General features: G+C 48.0%; 1 protein-coding gene across 1 annotated transcript; it reads right to left on the bottom strand.

Moving 5' to 3' along the window:
- Positions 1-5,890: 5,890 nt before the first annotated feature.
- On the bottom strand, positions 5,891-7,444 carry NUDT16 (nudix hydrolase 16). The gene is made up of 3 exons (XM_007937434.1): positions 7,307-7,444; positions 6,930-7,199; positions 5,891-6,070 (listed from the first exon to the last, which is right to left on the bottom strand). Exons 1-3 carry the CDS (start codon positions 7,442-7,444, stop codon positions 5,891-5,893), a joined length of 588 nt encoding a protein of 195 aa, XP_007935625.1.
- Between the last annotated feature and the right edge of the window lie 4,761 nt (positions 7,445-12,205).

Below are 12,205 nucleotides of genomic sequence, written 5' to 3'. Positions count from 1 at the left end.
CTGACAGCCAAACTGCCCAGGAGGCCCTGAGGGACATCCCTAGGATGTTCAAGCAGAGTGAGACAAAGTACTGAAAATGTGCACATGGTATTTGAGGCTGGACTACACGAAATTTGAGAACAAGCTTTGGATCCAAATTTGCCTAGGACTGGAACCTGAGGGACGAGATCTGTCAGCAGTGCATCCTGGGCAAGTAACTGCCTTTGCAGAGGTGAACTGAGGCTGAGCACTCACACGTCCATCCCCCAGCCTACCTACCCTGAGAGTTTAATCCAGACAGTGTTTGACAATAGGCTCAGGGTTAGGTGAGGAGAAAGAAGACAGAAGAATCAACTTCTCTAGAAAGCTGACCCCTGCAGCTACTTTCCCAAAACCATTTCAAGGTGTTTCTCTTTCACAGCCCTATACTTCAAAGGCCACTGGTGCTATCATTGCTGTGGGCTGCCCTTCCTGACCACTCCCCACCCTCCCTTTTTCAAAAGTCCCTCTCCTCAGAGGCTCTGTCATTCCCTTCTTGGGCAACTCTTCTTGTCTACTGAGACAACCGAGTGGCCTCTACTCGTCATCTACTGAGATGTTCACACCTAGCTCAGACTCTCACCAACATCTATCAGTTTCCTACTCTGTCACCCTACATAAGTACTTATCCCACCCACTGGCCTTGCCATTCCTGGAACTCATCTCCTCAAGCTCGTCTCCTGACTCGGGCCAGCCACCCCAGGTCACGCCAAGACCTTGACTTTATTTGCAATCACGCCACCTTTCAATATCAGAAACAACCATCTCTGGCTCAAATAGACCTTCTGCCCTGCCCCTGTGTTAGAGATCTACCTTATCAAGTGCTCCAACTTGCTGACCCCTCTGAAGTCACCGCCTGTCTTCATTTTCCATCATATCCAGATTAAACTTAAACCCCACAGTCCATCATTACAATTTCTCCTGTACAATAATCTTAACTGCCTCTCCTCTCCTTTCCTCATAGCCGCTATGCAAAACTCCAACCCTGCAGCAAGTGTTTCCATCCAAGCTGGTGAACACTGATGAAGAGGAAACACGTGCGTATACTCCCCCCACCACATACACACACACAACTAAGTTATTAGTTTCCCACCCTAAACTGACCATCCCACTCCTATCTCAACCTTGCCGTGCCATGCTGTGTTTATTTAATAGATTTGCATTTCCAAACCAAGATGAAAAATTATTTAGTAACCTTCTGTTCTGGTCATCTAGTGCTGCTCTGACAAGAATATACCACCACCAATAGGATGGCTTGAACAAACAGTTTATTCTCTTACAGTTTGGAGGCTTTAAGTCTAAGCTCAAAGTGCCAGGCTCTAGGGGCTGTGTAAAAGCCCCTCAACCTTGGGCTTCAGCTCTGCCTCCTGCACCTGGCCCACTGGAGCTAGAGGCTTTTCTTCACTCAGCTGCTGGCTGCTGAGACTGACAAGCCAAGGTTGACAAGTAAAAAGGCATAGTCCTGATGTTACCAAACCACAAGGCAAGCCATAGATTCAAGTCCACTGAAAGTCCCAGGATTGGCAGAGCATGGCAGGCTGCTGAACGACACTGCTACATGCAGGGTTCAAGTGTGCCAAAAGCCAGAGACCATTCCCAAAGCTGTTTCTTATATACGGGAAGCAGACCACCTACCCAAAGCAGCTACTCAGCTGCTCCAATAGATTCCACATGGAGTTCCACCGATCTCACCAAGGGGAATAACTACATTCAGCTGTCCAGACATTTAACCAGGCCCAGCCAAGTTGACACACAAACTTAACCACCACACTTTCTGAAAAACTCTTCTACTCATATCAAGTTGATGGTCTTATTCATTTCACTTGGAAGAGATTCAAACTCTTTCATCATCCTTCCATTAATTTAGCCCTACTAAGTTCTGGTAGCGTAGTGCCTAAGGCATCTGACTGCTAACCAGAGGGCTGGCAGTTCAAACCCACCAGCCACTCCTGGGAAGGAAAGTTGGGCAATCTACTTCCGTGGTGCTATCGTCTCGGAAACCCAAGGAGGGGTTGCTATGAGTTTGGTCTAACTCGACGGCACGTAACAAGTTCATCTATATTTGTCCCCATCTTCCTTTTCTTATGCTCTGTCTGTCCTCCAGTCAAAGGCCCTATCCCTCCTTTTTCAAGGGCGGTGCTCCTTCAGGAACCGCCCCCCCACCATTGCCAAGTCAGTCTCTCATCTGTCTCAATCTTGACTATTCCTATCACTATGTCCTACCTTAAACATTCCCCAGAGCTCTACATGTTCTCTAGTTATCACACCATTTCTCTGAGCCCCTTTAGGACCCACTTCTCACTGTACACTCCCTTACCCTTAATACTTTCCACTCATTCAACCAACTTGAGTCTGGTTCCTGCTTCCACCCCTTCCAGAAGTTGTTCCCATAAAGGTCATCAACAACCTCATGCTACTAAATCCAAGTGGCAGTTCTGTCTTCATGTCACTGAAATCCTCACAAGAACCTGGCATTGTCCACTTTCCTAAAGTAGCTACCTCTCAGCTCCTGGTAACCTTTAACATGTCCTCCACCTCCACCCAGATACTCTCAGGGCTGGACTTCTTCAGGGCCCTGTCCTGAGCCTGCTTCTCTTCTCTCTCTTTCCAGATCAACTCATCTAGTCTCACAAGTTTTCATACCCTTTTTATACAGATGACTCACAAAGATACATATTAACATGTCCCAAATGACTACTTTGATCCTGTCGCCTTCAAAAACTTGCTCCCACCACCCACCCAAGCTTTCACTTCATCCACAACATGCATTACCACAAATGAACACAAAAGAGATCAAAAAAGCAATGTTTGTCCAGGGATAAAACTCAGAAGGGAGGAATGGATAGGAAGGAAGGACAAAGGGAAATGGTCAACCCAGAGAGGAGGTGGGAGAGTGTTGTTACACTGTGGAGATTGTAGTCAATGTCCCCAAACAAAATATCCATGAACTGTTGAATGGAAAACCAATTTGCTCTGTAAACTTTCATCCAAATCACACACACACACACACACACACACACAAATTATGACACAAATCTAAAAAACCTACCGCCATCAATTCCAACACACAGCAACCCTACAGAAAAGAGCAAAACTGCCCCTGTAGGGTTTCTGTGGCTATAAATCTTTATGGAAGCAGACTGCTTTTTCTTTCTTTCATGGAGCAGAGCTGAAGCCAGTGGGCTCAAACCGCTGACCTCTTGGTTAGGAGCTGAATGTGTTCATCACTATGCCACCAGAGCTCCTTACGAACTTGAAAGTCATCCTTAAATCCTTTTCCCCATCACCGTCCTCAACCAGTTGATCATGGCAGAGGTATATATACAGGATATAGCAACTAGGGCAAGCACTAACACTGTACCCCACAAAGGTGTGGTGAGGGAAATGAGGGCCCAGGAGCAATCTCTAAATTGCACTTGTCCTCCTCAATTTCAAGATGAATATGCCTTCATAGCAGTAGCAATGCCTCAGCAGAAATGCCTTCCCATCTTGGCTGGCTGTCTCAATCAGTTGCCTGGATCTACCATGCTTGAAAGACATTGGGCCATACAGGGTTAGCAGAAACTGCTCAGTGTCATACTCCTCTTCAAGTGGCACCCAGGGCATGTGCTATATGTGTCGTAGCTTAGACATGCCTCTGCATGCTAGGGAGATCCTATCAATGTCATCTCTCAAATCTCCCTCAAAGGCATTTTCTTTCTATCTCCATGGCCACCACTCAAGTCCAGATCACCATCATCTCCCACATGACCTACCATGGCAGCTTCCTGTCCTGCTTCTTCCACTAGGACCCTTCCAATCCATGCTCCACATGGCAGGAGTGGTTTTCTTGAAACATACACCAGGCTCCTCGCCATGGTCTGTATGGCCCTGCACCATCTGGCTCCTGACTACCATTTCAGCTTCATCTCCCCTTGCTTACCATACTCTAATTGAACTGGCCTTTTTCCATTTCTAGACCATGCTGTGGTAAAGATGGCTGCAATTTCTTTGCTACTCCTCCCACTGCGAGATGGAGTCTAATCCCCTTTTCCTTGAATCCGGGTTGGTCTTAAATGATCTGCTTGACCAATAGAATGTGGCAAAACTGATGCTATGCAATTTCTAACACCAGATCAGTTCTTCACAGTTCTCTCTGGTCTCTTGGAATATTCTTTGGGAGTCTTGAGCCACCACGTAAGAAGACGTGCATCTACCCTGAGACCATACTAGATGCCACAAAGAGGAGCTGCAGTTAACAGTCCCAGTTAAGCCCAGCGTTTCTGCTATCACCAGCAGGTGCCAGATTTGTGAATGAAGCCATCTTTCCAGATTGGTCCTATTTGCCAGCTCAATACCACCAGGCCTTTTCAAGGGATCCCCATGGATGTCACATGAAACAGGAGAATCAACCAGCTAAGCCCCATCCCAAGTTCTGATCCCCAAAATCCTGATATAAAATGGTTGTTTTAAGTATTAAGTTTTGGTATGATTTGCCATGATTCTTCCTTCTATCGGGGCCTTGACATCCTTTTTGCCCTGATTCCATTTTATCCTATACTCCTGTCTACTTCCTCATCATCCTTCAGTAAAACGCTCTTCAGAGAGGACCCTTCCAAATCCCTCCAACTAAAAGAAACAAACATCAACATATGACCTGTTATCAGTCCCTTGTTTATTTCCTTCTTAATATTTGTTATACTATTTATATAGGGCAAATAAACAGGTATCACTATTAAACATCTTAACCTTTCTAGAGCAGGGGTTGGAAAACAATAGCCCAGCCTGGTCACTAGCTTTTTAAAATAAAGTTTTAATGGCACAGAGCCATACTAATTTGTTTATAGTTTGTCCATGGCTGCTTTTGAGCTATAAAAACAGAGTTGAGCAGTTGTGACAGAGACCATGTGGCCTACAAGGTCTAAAATATTTAGCATCTGGACCGTTAAGAAAAAATTTGCTGATCCCTGCTCTAGAGTCCTGGAGAACAAGGCCTATGTAGCTCTTATCACTAGATCTCCAGTACCTTACAGAGTACCTAGCCTTTAGGAAGTACAAAATAAATACTTGTTTAAAGAGCTGATGGGCCTTGAGGGCCAGCTCCAAGTCTTTCTTACCTGAGAGACTCTTCTGGACCGGGCAGGGCTAGGCAGAAGCTAGATCAGTTCCCTTATGATCTCCCCAGAGCCCAAGGGGTACCAAATATGAATACCCTAAAGAAGAGGTACCAGGCTCAGAAGTCTAAGGTCCAAGGTCAGTCCAAAGAGCCCACATCACTTCCTAACCCCTTCTGCTTCGTTTCAGGGGAAAGGGAGGGTCAAGAGTTGGCTAGGTCTCTCTCTTCCACCTTTCAGAGACTTACGAGTCCCCAGGCAAAGGCACAACCATTTTCAGGAAGCAAAGAAGGTCTCTGCTTCCCTGTCCTCCCCTAGCAAGCATAGGAAGAGACCCTCTTTTTCAGAAGCCACATCACAGCAAGAAGAGAGGTCCAGTGTAAAGCCAGGCCCTTCTTGTGCCACTTCCAGGTTAAATAGGGGCAAGGTAGGAAGGTGGTATGTGTGGATACAGACTGTGCATTCACATGCCTAGGAGGGGGCAAGGGTAAAGGAGGTACCAGGCTGGGAGTGTGCGTTCATGTACGTGAGTCCAGGAGGGGGCAGGCTCTGAGAGTTTGCTAGGGCCCCAGGGATGATTTTTGCCCCTGATGCTCTGAATTGGCAGCAGGGGGTGAGGGGTCTCTGCTCAGAAGATAGCACATACTCCTCCGTGTTTTAATCTGTTATCATCTATCATCTCCCAGACCCACAAGAGAAAACACTCCTCTTTCCTTCCCTCCCTCTCTCCCCACTGTCAAAGTCCTGAGATCAGACTCCACAGGCCATGGAAGCCGTCTCTAGTGACGAGCTGGGATCTTAAGGGCCTGGATGGAGCCAGAGTCCAGCAATCCCAAGTCCTGGAGGGCTTCCAGAAGTTGCTCCCGTGCAGCACCAATAAAGGAATTCTCCAGAAAGGCAGGCAGGCCTCCCACGCCATCCCACAGGGTATACAGGGGGACCCGCACTAGGCCCAGCACCTGTGGAAGGAAGGAGACAGGGGGCACTGGGAATCCAGGTAGCCATTCCCCTCCCACCCTCTCCCCAACCAGATCTTTCTAAAGCAGAGGCCTCATCCCTTATCAGCGCAGCAGAACCACGCCTGTGGTTCATACCTCAATAGAGCCTAATAGCTCCAGCCCTGTGCCAGCAAATGACTCAAGATTTCCCACATCTCTCCCTTAAACCTTCAGTGGCTTTAGCTTCCAGGATGGCCCTACAGCAGTGGTTCTCAAAGTGTGGTACCCAAGCCAACATTACTTGGGAATTTAGGAAAAATGCAAACTCTTTGGTTCTCCCTATCCCCCAACCTGCTGAACCAGCAATTTTGGAAGTGGGACCTAGTGATGCCAGTTCTAATAATGCCCTCTATATAAAATCTGGGAGCTCTGGTAGTGTAGTGCCTAAGGGATTTGACTGCTAACCAGAAGGCTGGCAGTTCAAACCCCCCAGGCACTCTTCCCCCAACTCACCTAGCCTTGGTGCCAAGGCTACCCCTCAAGTACCAGGGCACATCTCTTCCCCAAGAAAAGCAAGGGCTTGAAAATAAGGCCCTAGGGTGCCATGCCTGTCCATTATCAATGGAGAGCTGGGAAGAGACCTTTATCTTCTAGAAAGATCACTGCAGAGGCCTGTAAAAGGGTGGCAAGGGTAGGGGGAGAAAATCTTGGCAGGCAGATTAGGTAGGCTATTAGCCATCCAGATGAGAGAAGACCCTGTCCCAAAGTACACCAGGAAACAGAAGGGCAGGGCGAGGCCAGCCTATAAAGAGGGTTTGAGGGAGAAGAGAAGCGAATGGGAGTGACTGGGTGTAGGACAGGGTCTCCGTGTTGGCCCCACCTCCAGCCCGTGGTCCTTGGCTCGCGGTGCGCCGGCTTCCACTGCTGCCAGCTGCTCTGGCGTCAGGCGCTTGGCGTAGAAATGGGCCACGACGCGCGGCCCGGATCCGGCATGCGAGCTGCGGTAGTCCGCGCGCTCCACGCGGAAAGCGGCCGCCGCCTCGCCCAGCTCCTCCCGCAGCTCGCGGTTCAACCCATCTTCCAGGCTGCCGTCCTGCGCGTCCACGAAACCTCCAGGGAAGCCCAGGCGCCCATCAAAGCGCATCTGCATCTGCGGGAGGGAAAGCGGGTATTGGCTGAGGCGCCCGAGGCGGCGCACTCCGGGGAGCACACAGGGCCCGGTCGGGGACCACGAGTGGCCGCTAGCCCCCTCCTCACCAGTACGGCGTAGCGCAGCGGGATGCGGCCGAAGAGCAGCCCCTGATCCGGCGCGTAGAGTAGCGCGTGGCACGCGTGCCGCCAGCCAGACCCCAGCGCCAGGGCTTCCGCTAGCTCCAACCGGCGGCCCCCCGCCATGGCCAGACGCTCGTCCCTCCTCCGTCTCCTACTTGGGCAGGCAGGCGGGCCTCACCTTGGGCAAATCCGAGACGAGGCAGGGCCGCCAGGACCAATCCCTGCAGGGCTCGGGGGCGGTGACTAGTGCCCGAGAGGCAGCCAGCGAGGGCGGGGCTTGCAGGCCTTGATAAATTGGGGGCAGTGGGACACTCGGGAAATCGAAAGCTTACTCAGGGTTGGGCCTCTGGCCTGGGACTGCGCTGGAGGTGTGGCCGGAACCTGGGAGGCGCCGGGAGACCAGTGGATAGATGTTTACGTCACAGTCTGGAGTTCCCTAGGTCAGAAGAGCTGGGCGCATGCCTAACCCCAATTAGAGACAAGTCCTGGGAGTTGAAGGAACAACATGGAGTGTCAGGAAGCTGCATTTGGTTTGGTCTGAATAGTATTCGAACCACAGAGGCTAAGGTTGGGGCAAGGAAGGAAATGAGGCAGTTTTGGCTTCTGAAGTGTGGCCTGGCCTAGGATGATAGGTAATAGAGGAATGATGGCTGTAACAGCTAAATTGAGTGGTGGAATGGAGGGCGCTCACTCGGTGGCTGACTGGATATGGGAGGAGAATTGAGTTAGTGTGTGGTCACAGTGTCTGGCCAGGGTGGATGGTACTGTCATTTTTTGAGATTAAGAAGATCATAGGATGGAGATGGTCAATAGTAAGGTTAGTTCTTGTCGGAAATTGGGGTGGTAATGGGTGACTAGGGAGCTAGATGTAGGATCTGATACACAGCAAATGAAGCATGGAAAAGTCACAGGATTGGGTGAGATTGGGGGAGGTGAGTTGAGGAAAGAGCTGTGGGTGAAACTTGGGCACAGGGATGCGGGGATGGAGTGAGACGGAGTCAGAAGTAGGAAACCAAATCAAACCAAACTCACTACCATCGAGTCCATCCCCACTCATAGCAACTCCCATTAGGTTTCTGAGGCGGTAAATCTTTACAGAAGTAGGTTGCCTAGTGTTCCTTCGGCAGAGTGGCTGGTGAGTTTGAACAACCAACCTTCTGGTGAGCAGTCAAATGCCATAGGCACTAGGCCACCAGAGCTCCTTCTGAAGTAGAAGCAGCTCCCAAAATGTTCTAGATTTTACCCTGAAACACTCAGACCTTGAAGCTGTGAAGGAGGATGGGGAGTGTCAGATTACCCAATAAGTAAGGTAAGCACAATGTTACTTGTGCTTATTTACTAATCTATAGTGAACAATTTCACGTTTTTTCACCACATCAAAGATTCTGCTTCTAGGTGTGGCTGGCATCTTTCTCCTAACCCCACAGCACCTTCCTACAGATTCTCTCTTTTCAAATTGAGAATCCCTGACAGGTACAACGTGCTCAATATGCAAGGTAAGCACAGGCTTACTTACTAATCTGTAGTGAACATCACAGATGTGGGGAAACCCATGTGAAATTGTTCACTAAAGATTAATAACCAAAAAAAAAAAAAAAAGAAATTAATAAGTAAGCCTGTGCTTAACTCATTGATCTGCCCCTGCTAAGGAGCAAGCTACTGATCCTGCTCCCAGTGCAGGGGCCTACTCAAGCTTGTTGTTGATGAATTGGGATTCAGGATTCCCTGCCCCAGGCCAGGCCTTCCCCGCCTGTGCTCAGGCCCTGCACCCTGCAAGTTGCTGCTACACCAAGAGGAGGCAGGCAGCTCCTGGAGAGGGCCTGGGCATAAAACATAGCCCATAAATGACAGTATGTGGCAGGGAAGAGCCCCAAAACCAAGACACAGGCTTGGGACCTTGGCAAATCACTTAACCTTCTCAGTTGCTCAATTGCTTATCTGCTAAATAGAGATGATGACACTAAAAATCAGGGATGTTGACAGGTTTAAAGCACTTAGAACAGTGCCTAAAAACCAAACAAAAACAAAAAAGCCTGTTGCTGTCAAGTTGATTCTGACTCATCGTGACCCTGTAGAATGGGAGCAGATCCCCAGCTCTTTGCTCCTGGGGCACAGCTGGTGGGATTTTGCTGTTGTTTTTAGGTCCCGTAGAGTTGGTTCCGACTCATGGTGAGCCTCCGTACCACACAGCAAAACACTGCCAGGTCCTGTGTTTTTTGTTGTTTGTTATGTGCCAACAAGTCAGCTCCGACTCGTAGCGACCCCTCCTTGGGTTTCTGAGGCAGTATCACTGTGGAAGTGGATTGCCCAACCTTCCTTCTGAGGAGTGGCTGGTGGGTTTGAACCACCAGCCTTCTGGTTAGCACTCAAGTGCCTTAGGCACTATGCTACCAGAGCTCCCTGCCGAGTCTTATGCCACCCTCACAATTGTTGCTATACTTGAACCTGTTGTCACAGCCACTGCATCAGTCCATCTCTTTTTTGCTGACTCTCTACTTTATATGATATCCTTCTCTAGGGAATGGTTCTTTCTGACAACATGATCAAAGTACGTGAGACAAAATCTGTCCATTCTCGCTTCTAAGGAGCATTCCAGGTATACTTCTTCCAAGACAGATTTGTTCTGGTCTCACTCACTGCCGTTGAGTCTGTTGGACTCACAGTGATCCCTCCTTGGGTTTCTGAGGCAGTATCTCTACGGAAGTAGATTGCCCCATCTTCCTTTCAAGGAGTGGCTGGTGGGTTTGAACCGCCAGCCTTCTGGTTAGCAGTCAAATGCCTTAGGCACTATTTTCACTATCCTTCGCCAACAGCATCAATTCTTCTTCGGTCTTCCTTAATCATTGTCCAGCTTTCACACAATCACTGCCTTCAAGTCGGATCCGACTCATACCGACCTCTCCTTGGGCTTCCGAGGCAGTATCACTATAGAAGTAGATTGCCAAACCTTCCATCTGAGGAGTGGCTGATGGGTTTGAACCCCCAGCCTTTTGGTCAGCAAGCAGTCAAATGCCTTAGGCACTACGCCACCAGAGCTCCCCTTTCATATACATACGAGGCTATTGAAAATGCTATGACTTGATTCAGGTGCACCTTAGTCTTCATTGTGACTAAGATCTTTGATCTTTAACACTTTAAAGACGTCTTTTGCAGAAGACTTGCCCAGTGTAATATGACATCTGATTTCCTGACTACTGCTTCCACGAGTGTTGATTGTGGATCTCCATAAAATGAAATCTCCAACAGCTTCAATCTTTTCTCCATTTATCATTGTGTTGCTTATTGGCCCATTTGTAAGGATTTTCTCTTTTCCTTATGTTGAGTTGTAATCCATACTGAAGGCTGTATGTAGTCTTTGACCTTCATCAGTAAATGCTTCAAGTCATCTTCACTTTTTGGCATTGGAAGGCTGTATCATCTGCACATCAAAAATGAATAGAGTCTTCCTCCAATCCTCATTCCACAGCCTTCTTAATATAAACCAGCTTCTTGGATTATTTGCTCAGCATACAGATTGACTAAGTGATAGGACTGTATGGTAAAAGGATGCACACCTTTCCTGATTTTAAACCATGCAGTATCCCCTTGTTCTGTCTGGATGACTGTTTCTTGGTCTATGTACAGATTCCTCATGAACACAATGAATTGTTAATGAATTGTTCTGGAATTCCCATTCTTTGCAATGTTATTCATAATTTGTTATGCTCCACACAGAAAATGCCTTTGCATAGTCCATAAAACACAAGTAAACATCTTTGTGGTATTCATTGTTTTCAGACAAGATCTACCTAACGTCAGCAATGATATCACTCATTCTACACCCTCTTCTGAATTCAGCTTGAATTTCTGGCAGCTCCCTGTTAATGTAATGATGCAATCATTTTTAAATTATCTTCAGCAACATTCTACTCAGGTGTGATATTAATGATATGGTTTGATAATTTCTGCATTCTGTTAGATCACCCTTCTTTGGAATGGGCACAAATATGAATCTCTTCCAGTGGGTTGGGAGCTCTGGTGGCATGGTGCCTAAGACATTTCACTGCTAACCAGAAGGCTGGTGGTTCAAACCCACCAGCTACTCCTTGGAAGGAAGACTGGGCAATCTATGCACCTTCCTTAGAGATACCGCCTTGAAAACCAAAGGAGGGGTTGCTATGAGTATATTCCAGTGGGTTAGCCAGGTAACTATCTTCCACATTTCTTGGCACAAACAAGTGAGTGCCTCTAATACTACATGCATTTGTTGAAACATCTCAGTGGGTATTCTTTCAATTCCTGGAGCTTGTTTTTCGCCAATTTCTCCAGTGCAGGTTGGACTTCTTCCTTCAGTACCACTGGTTCTTGATCATATGTGACCTCCTAAAATGTTTTTTTTGGTACAGTGGCTGTGAATTCCTTCCATCTTCTTTTGATGCTTCCTGCATTGTTCAATATTTTGCCTATGGAATTTTCTATAGCCTCCAAGATGTCTTAGGCTGTTTTGGTTACCTAGTGCTGCTCCGACAAGAATATACCACAAATGGAATGGCTTTAACAAACAGGAGTTTATTCTCTTACAGTTCAGGAGGCTAGAAATTCGACCAAGTGCCAGGCTCTCAGGGCTGTGTGAAAGCCCCTTGACCTTGGGCTTCAGCTCTGCCTCTTGCTCTCGGCCCACTGAAGCTAGAGGCATTTCTTCACTCAGACAGCTACTGGCTACTAGGGCTAACAAGCCTAAGTTCAACAAATAACATGGCACAATACCGATGTTACCAAACCACACAGCAGGCCATTAATTCAAGCCCATCAAAAGACCCAAGATTGGCAGAACATGGCAGGCTGCTGAACAATGACACAGCTACATGCAGGGTTCAAGCATGACATAAGCTAGAGACCACTCCC

Source organism: Orycteropus afer, unplaced genomic scaffold (assembly GCF_000298275.1).
Source record: "Orycteropus afer afer isolate SDZICR_OR568_19922 unplaced genomic scaffold, OryAfe1.0 scaffold00003, whole genome shotgun sequence".
Lineage (NCBI taxonomy): Eukaryota > Metazoa > Chordata > Mammalia > Tubulidentata > Orycteropodidae > Orycteropus > Orycteropus afer.
The sequence above is the reverse complement of the archived record's forward strand: the minus strand, read 5'-3'. Positions and strand labels throughout refer to the sequence as shown.